The sequence below is a fragment of the Crocuta crocuta genome, unplaced genomic scaffold (genome assembly GCF_008692635.1).
Source record: "Crocuta crocuta isolate KB4526 unplaced genomic scaffold, BGI_CrCroc_1.0 scaffold563, whole genome shotgun sequence".
Classification (NCBI taxonomy): domain Eukaryota; kingdom Metazoa; phylum Chordata; class Mammalia; order Carnivora; family Hyaenidae; genus Crocuta; species Crocuta crocuta.
The window spans coordinates 154857-163640 of record NW_027532000.1 but is presented as its reverse complement, the minus strand read 5'-3'; the positions used below and the strand labels follow the sequence as shown (position 1 = coordinate 163640).

Below are 8784 nucleotides of genomic sequence, written 5' to 3'. Positions count from 1 at the left end.
TTTTTTTTTAATATGTATTCATGTGTTATATGCTAATTTCATGACTGTAGGGTTATTCTCTAGTTGGGTATATTGAAAGGCAGACCTATGTGAGAGGATACATATTCTATATTCTGTCTCTGTTGCCTTTGAACCATTTTGCCTTTGGGCTTGTGAAGCCACAGTTGCCTTGGAGAATCAGTCCTTCAAAACAGAGTGATGGAGAACATGTTCAAAAATTTAGTGCTAGGGAGAGAATTCTTGAATCCTTTGCCTTGACAGGACATATGTTCTCTATTCTGGAATATGTTTCCCCAAATGCCAGGAAGATTGATGGCCCATATAGGCTGGAACCAGTTGGGGAAAAAGGAGAACAAACAACATAGGGGTTAGGATGGCAGCCAGAGAGAAGCAGACTCTTCCTCAACCCCAACTTCATCACTGTGCTTAGATGAATGTGTGTGTGTGTGTGTGTGTGTTTGTGTGTGTGTGTGTGCGTGCCCGCGTGCTCGAGTGAGAGAGAGAGACAGAGAAAGATAGAGAGACAGAGAGAGTGACAGAGAGAGAAAGAGATATGGAACTGGCATAGATGTCTTCCTGTTGCTGTGTGGATCCCAGTCCTACTGGTCACAAAGTTTAATGACCAGGGTTAAGGTCTTTACATAGCCCCTGTCTTGCTGTGTGATTGTAAGTTCACTCCTTAGTCTCCTTGTGACTCAGTTTTGCCATCTGTCAAATGCAGGATTCAACCTAGACCTCCTATGTATCTCACAGTGTGGTGGTACAAATCACTGAGTGAATCTGTGCCAAAGTTGAGTTTAGTGGAAGCAAGTCATCACAGAAAGCCATATTCTTTCATACCCATGACCTCTCTGGATGGCATCATGTGTGGGTGAGAACAGGAGGCTGCAGGACTGGAGTCCATTGTGTGTGAAGAATGCCATGATTTGTAACCCCTTGTGGGTGGGATACAGTGGTGTTAAATAATGTACCACCAACTCTCAATTGGTCAGTTCCAAGAAGGAGGAGTAAACAGGGAGGAACACAGAGAATTTAGAGCAAATATGTTTGAGCTTCATTTTAGCCTTTGATTTTAACCTCTTCAGCCATTCCAGACCCAGTGCTGCCTTGAAGTACCAAGCAAAGATGCACTGGAACTTTTTTTCTTTTCTGGGGAAGGAGATTATGAGTAGGGATAAAAGCATAAGGCTTATGTAGTTCGTATTCACATTCTGGGTCATTCCATCTACTGGCTAATGGAGAGTTGACAAGTATTGTTTGTTGTGTGGTCCAGTGGAGCTTGTGCTCCCAGTGCCACATCCCTCTCCCTAACCCTTCACCACTAGTATGTCAGTTTTTCCATAACTAGTAGAGTTCTGTGGGTGGGGTAAAGAGTAAGTAAGGTAGCCAGTTGTGTGGACTGAACACATTCTCATTTTGTTTCCTAAGCTGATCACTGGAGATTCCATCGTTAGTGCTGAGGCAGTATGGGATCACGTCACCATGGCCAACCGGGAGTTGGCATTTAAAGCTGGCGACGTCATCAAAGTCTTGGATGCTTCCAACAAGGATTGGTGGTGGGGCCAGATCGACGATGCGGAGGGATGGTTTCCTGCCAGCTTTGTGAGGGTGAGTGTCAGTCAGCCTTCACTCTCTTCTCCTGTCTCTTTGGCTACCTGCCCCTGGCTTCCCCTTCACCAGCCTCTTTTCTCCTGTTCATTTCTCTCCTGGTGGCTCCTCTCACATTTTTCTCTTTCTTTCTTTTCTTTCTTTCTTTCTTTCTTTCTTTCTTTCTTTCTTTCTTTCTTTCTTTCTTTCATTCTTTCGTTCTCTCTGTCTCTCTGTCTCTCTCTGTCTCTCTCTCTCATCTGTCTATCTGTCTTTTACCAAGGATGTGAGCCCCCTTTAACCTTTTCCCTTCTAATTTTGAGTCTTTTCTTTTTATCCCTTATTTATTTTAACAATTCCAATATTCTGCCTCCTTTCTCCTAACTACTGTGCCTTTGCACAAATCACTTCCCTTTTGCCCTTGATGGTTTTTGAAGACTCTTTTAACTCTATATTTCTGTGAACTTTTACCTTATCTCTCTTCTGCTTTCATTATTTTCCTTGTCTCCTCTTTTCTGTTCTTTCTTTTTATAGATCCCGCCTTTCCTTCCTTCTCCCCTTCTCACTCCTGTCTGCCTCCTTTGCCTTCTTTCTCTCATCTAGGAAAGTATGAACACCCTTTGTGTTGTCTTCAACTCTTAATGTACGGGTGTGGGCTTCCTACCCTCTCAGGGGCTAGAGTTTACTGATTGCAGATCTTACTTTGAGTTAGGTGGCTGGGGTTTTAGATGTGTTGAGGGTGGGAAGCAGGCACCTTGACAGAGCTTATAAAGTTTTTGCCCTTTTGACATTGTGCCATGAAGAACCTGGCCCTTAATAGAATGGGCTCTCCAGAAAGATCATGTGAGCAGTTTCTGCTTCCTCTTGGTTATCAATTAGCAGGATGCTATGGAGGAAGAACACTGGCCTGATGTCTCAGCTTTTGGCCCTCCTTAGAGTTATGAGCTAGAATCTGTTTTGTTTTGTTTTTGGTCTTTTTTTTTGTTTTTTTTTTTTTTGTTTTTGTTTTGTTTTGTTTTGTTTTTTTGGTAACTGTGAGCTCTGATTCCCCCAGTCCCAATCACAAAATAGTGTTGACAATTCTTTCATGCCAGTAGATATCACAGTGAAATAACTTTGTGGTAGTGTAAGTACAAAAGCTACATTTAGGATGTCTTATGATCTTCCTTGCCACAGTCTATCACCTTTTGTTAGTTTCTTCTGTAAGATACCTGATGCCAAACAAAAGATCAGAGTAGCTTGGGCTCTTGGAAGATGAAGGGCCTCAGGATTATGATGACATTGTGACGTGAGGAAAGGAACAGGACATTTGGAGCCAGACAACCCACAATGTAATTTCAGCTTTACTACCTCCCAACTCCATGACTTTTGGCAATACTTCAGTTCCCAGAACCTTGATTTCCTCATCTGAAAAATAAGGATAACAGAATTTTATGAGGATTTAAATGAGATCATATAAAGGTCTAAAGTGTTTAGGACAGTGCTTGGCACATGGTGGGTAATTGACAAATGGTAACTTGATTTATCATCAGTATTATCCTCCTCATTATTACCCCTGTCACCTTATTAGCTCCAAAAGATCTATGTTAGTGGTTAAAAGAGGACTCCTTTCTTGAGGGCTATAAACTCAGGAAACACTGTTATGTGGTTGGAAATATTTTGGTGAGGACAGTACTCAGAAACAGAAAGGTGGACAAAATGATCTTTCATCCTCATCTGTCCTGAAAATCTCCTAATTAAATATCCAAACCTTTTTCCTCCATGTATGTGGCATCTTCCATCAGTCTTCAAGTGTCATCTCTGTTTCAGCTTAGCCTTGCTGCTTGATGAATTGGTCCCACGGGTAGTCAGAAAGAAAACATCAGTAATCATGGGCCTTTAGGATTAGTGTGTGGTCCTGTAAAGAAACAGCTTGTGTGTCTTGTGCTGACGGGCCCTTGTGCTGACAGGAAGGATGAAACTGTACCCGTGTCATCCCAATTCAAATGTATTTGACTTTCTGTGAAATGTCATTTTTATAATAAACAGTAAATCAAGGAATGGGGCAAAATGATTGAATAAGGCAGAGTGACTCAGAGAGGCAAATGGGAGAGCCAGGCTTTAGCATATCAGTGAACTGGCATTTATGCTTTTACGTCCAAGACCAAGGGAGGCATACAGTCCCAGCAGCTGAAGCTTACCTTTGAGAAGATCACTGGCTGGCTCAGACAAGCATGGTAGAGTCTAGCCTAGGGCTTTCCATCCTGGCTGCATGATGAAATAAATCATGTGGATGAAAAAAATTAAAATATTGTTAAAAAAAAAAATCAAAACTCAGGCTCCAGGCTAGTTAAATCAGAATCTTTGATGTTGAGAACCACTGCTCTATACCAGCACAGTTTTGTATGTAACTGATGAATCACTAAATTCTACTCCTGAAACCAATATTATACTGTACATTAACTAAAATTTAAATAAATAAGAAAATAAATATTACATGAGCCACAGATGTGAGCCACATGAACCATAAATGCAAGCCACAAATATANAGATTGTATTTTTAATGAGCATTTGATCATTATGAACCTTTTTTGTTTTAATAATAGTTTAATGTTTTTCACATCTCTACATGGGAGTACCATGGAACCTTAGGGTCCAGCTGTTGTGGTGTTTCAAATAAAAGAAAAAGGGGTCAGACTGTTGGATGAATGATATGAATATTGTCTCTTTCAATTCTTCTTTATGAGAATTTGTGTTTAGGTTTACATTTCTGGTGAGATTTTATGATACTCAAGGGATTAAATGATGGGGATTATATAGGCTCTTATCTAGTAGTTTCTAGAAGTAGATATTTAAAAATAAAATTGCTGTCTCCATTTTCTACATTGATTTTGGGTGGGGGGNNNTCTCCCAACCATTTGGTATATAATCATGGGCTTTTATTTTCTCCTTTATTTCTGAAGCACCTTCTAGAATTTATTCAAGCTCTGACATGTCTAGGTAGGACATAGAGATGAATCACATTGAACTATTGAGCTTTCATTAATGCTGATATAGTTGGTAGGTACATGGGTGAATTTCTGGGATATTGTACCTCCATGTTGTAGGACAGTTGCCTGCTTTATCCAGACTCACCTTGACCTGAGATTAAGTACCTCCTTGAGAACAAAATCCCTAGGTTGTTTGGCACATAGCATGAAAGTATAGTAGGAGAGAAAGCACTTTCCCCTGAACTCCACCTTTTGTAGATCATTGAACCAACTTGAGCACTGATGTAGTGGGGCATCCCCATTCCCTACCTGGAAGACCCATTGTCCCATGAGCATCCCAGTCCTAGGATGAATAATCAAGGGTTCTTAGGGTGGTTCTGTCCAAGCTAGCCCTACTTTTTATTAGGTTAAAATCCAGTGTGGAGTGTAAGGAACCCAGATTCTTTTTGTTTTCAAGGTTTTAGTTAAATTCCAGCTAGTTAACATACAATGCAATATTAGCTTCAGGTGTAGAATTTAGTGATTAGTCACTGTCTGGTGCTCATCACCTTCCTTAATACCATCACCTATTTAACTTACACTCCCAACCTTCCACCCTCCCTGCAACCACCTCTCCGCTAATAACCACCACTTTGTTCTCAATAATTAAGAGTCTGTTTCTTGGTTTCTCTCTCCCTTTTTTCCCCACTATGTTCATTTGTTTTATTTCTTAAATTCCACATATGAGTGAAATCATATGGTATTTGTCATTCTCTGACTGATTTCTTTCATATAGCATAATATTCTCTAGCTCTGTCCACATCAATGCAAATGGCAGGATTTCATTTCTTTTTATGGCTGAGTAATATTCCTCTCTCTGTCTCTCTGTCTGTCTCTCTCTCTCTGTGTCTCTGTGTGTGTGTGTGTGTGTGTACCACATCTTCCTTCTCCATTCTTGAATCGATGGGCATTTGAGCTGTTTCCATAGGTTGGCTATTGTTGATAATGCTGCTGTAAACATTGGGGTGCATGTATCCCTTCAAATCAATATTTTTTCTCCTTTGCGTAAACACCTAGGAGTGCAATTCCTGGATCAAGGGGTAGTTCTATGTTTAACTTTTTGAGAATCTCCATACTGTTTTCCAGAGTGGCCACACTAGTTTGTATTCCCATCAGCAGTGTAGATGGTTCTCCTTTATGCAGAGTCTCACCAGCACCTGTGATTTCTGTACTGTTGATTGTAGCCATTCTGACAGATGTGAGGTGATTGATATTCACTGTAGTTTTGATCTCCATTTCGCAGATAATGAGTGATGTTAAACATCTTTTCTTGTGTCTGTAGGCCATCTGTTTGTCTTCTTTGGAAAATGTCTCTGCATGTCTTCTGCTCATTTTTAACTGAACTATTTCTTTTTTGGGGTGTGTGTGTTGAGTTTTATAAGTTCTTTATATATTTTGGATACTGACCCTTTATAAGATATGTAATTAGCAAGTAAGTTCAATCATTCTGTAGACTGCCCTTTAGTTTTGTTCATTGTTTCCTTCATTGTGCAGAATCTTTCTATTTTGAAGAAGTCCCAATAGTTAATTTTTGCTTTTATAAGAAAACCAGATTCTTTCATCACATGTGCTGTTAGATGTGTAGCTTGAGCATGTTCCTGTACACCTTGAAAACTTGGTTTTCCTCCTTGTAAAATGGGGATAATTGAGTATTGTGAAAATATTCTGTAACCTGTGGTATGTTGGTTACCTGTGATTAGGAAGTTTGATACCATTTTGGATGCTTTATAAGAAATTGATAGGTATATGTGTCTTCATTTTTTAAAATTGTTTATTGTCAAGCTGGTTTACATATAACACCCAGTGCTCATCCCAACAAGTGCCCTCCCCCATGCCCATCACCCACATTTCCCTCTCCCCCACCCCCATCAGACCTCAGTTTGATCTCAGCATTCAAGAGTCTCTCATGGTTTGCCTCCCTCTCTCTCCCCAACTATTTATCCCCTTTTATCCCACATGGTCCTCTGTTAGCTTCCACCTAACCCACCTATATGTGCAAACATACAGTGTCTGTCCTTCTCTGCCTGACTTATTTCGCTCAGCATAACACCATCAAGTTCCATGCATGCTGCTATTCATGGCCAGATTTCATTCTTTCTCATTGCCATGTATACTATTCCATCGTATAGATAAACCACATCTTCTTGATCCATTCATCAGTTGATGGACACTTAGGCTGTTTCCATGTTTTGGCTATTGTTGGCTACTATGAACATTAGGGTACATGTGCTTCTATGCATCATCACTCCTGTATGCCTTGGGTAAATTACTAGCAGTGCTACTGCTGGGTCATAGGGGAGTTCTAGTGTTAATATTTTGAGGAAACTTCATACTGTTTTCCAGAGGGGTTACACCAGCTTATATTCCCACCAACAGTGTAGGAGGGTGCCCATTTCTCCACATCCTCGCCAGCATCTGTAGTCTCCTGACCTGTTCATTTTAGCCACTCTGACTGGCATGAGGTGGTATCTCAGTGTGGTTTTGGTTTGTATTTCCCTGATGAGGAGGGACACTGAGCATCATTTCCTGTGTATGTTGGCCATTTGGATGTCCTCTTTGGAGAAGTGTCTGTTCATGTCTTAAGCACATTTCTTCACTGGTTTATTTTTTGGGTGTGGAGTTTGGTGGGTTCCTTATAGATTTTGGATACTAGCTCTTTATCTGATATGTCATTGGCAACTATCTTTTCCCATTCCATCAGTTGCCTATTAGTTTTATGCATTATTTCCTTTGCTGTGCAGAAGCTTTTTATCTTGATGAGGTCCCAGTAGTTTATTTTTGCTCTTGATTCCCTTGCCTTTGTGGAGGTGTCAAGTAAGGAATTTCTGTGGTTGCGGTCAAAGACATTTTTTCTGCGTTCTCTTCTAGGGTTTTAATGGTTTCCTGTCTCACATTCAGGTCCCTTATCCATTTTGAGTTTATTTTGGTGTATGGTGTGAGAAAATGATCTAGTTTCATTCTTCTGCATGTTGCTCTCCAGTTTTCCCAGCACCATTGGTTAAAGTGGCTGTCTTTAGTCCATTGGATGCTCTTTCCTGCTTTGTCAAAGATTAGATGGCCATACATTTGTGGGTCCAATTCTGAGTTCTCAATTCTGTTCCATTGGTCTATGTGTCTGTTTTTGTGCCAATACCATATTGTATTATGATGACAGCTTTGTAGTAGAGGCTAAAGTCTGGGATGGTGATGTCTCCACTTTTGGTTTTCTTCTTAAATGTTACTTTGGCTATTCGGGGTCTTTTTTGGTTCCATACACATTTTAGGATAGTTTGTTCTTGTTTTGAGAAGAATGTGGATGTAATTTTATTTGGGATTGCATTGAATGTGTAGATTGCTTTGGGTAGTAATTACATTTTACCTATATTTATTCTTCCAATCCATGAGCATGGTATTTTTTCCATTTTTTGTGTCTTCTTCAATTTCCTTTATAAGATTTCTATAGTTTTCATCATACACATCTCCTATATCTTTGGTTAGGTTTATTCCTAGGTATTTTATGTTTTTTTTGTGCAATTGTGAATGGGATCATTTTCTTGATTTCTCTTTCTGTAGCTTCATTGTTGGTGTATAAAAATGAAACTGATTTCTGTATGTTGATTTTGTGCCCTAAAACTTTGCTGAATTCCTGAATCAGATCTAGTAGGCCTCTGATGGAGTCTGTCAGGTTTTCTAGGTAGAGTATCATGTCGTCTGCGAAAAGTGAAAGTTGACTTCCTCTTTGCCAATTCTGATGCCTTTGATTTCCTTTTGTTGTCTGATAGCTGATGCTAGGACTTCCAGCACTATGTTAAACAACGGTGGTGAGAGTGGACATTCCTGTCGTGTTCCTGATCTCAGGGGTAAAGCTCTCAGTTTTTCCCCATTGAGGATGGTGTTAGCTGAGGGCTTCTCATAGATGGCTTTTATGATGTTTAAGTAAGTTCCTTCTATCCCGACTTTCTCAATGGTCTTTATTAAGAAGGGATGCTGTATTTTGTAAATGCTTTTTTTGCATCTATCGACAGGATCATATGGTTTTTAACTTTTCTTTGTTGATGTGATGTATCACATTGAATATTGAACCAGCCCTTTAACCCAGGAATGAATCCCACTTGATCTTGGTTGATAATTCTTTTTATGTGCTGTTGAATTCGATTTGCAAGTATCTTGCGGAGGGTTTTTGCATCTGTATTCATCAAGGATATTGGCC

The 8784-nt window shown here is 39.9% G+C and overlaps 1 protein-coding gene across 1 annotated transcript in view; it reads left to right on the top strand.

The window, feature by feature from the left end:
* The window catches only part of ARHGEF9 (Cdc42 guanine nucleotide exchange factor 9), a 166762-nt gene that overhangs the window by 27753 nt on the left and 130225 nt on the right, over positions 1-8784 (top strand). The window contains exon 2 of the mRNA XM_077775298.1: positions 1429-1608. Within this exon, the coding sequence (XP_077631424.1) occupies positions 1429-1608 (180 nt within the window). The remainder of the gene's footprint in view (positions 1-1428; positions 1609-8784) is intronic.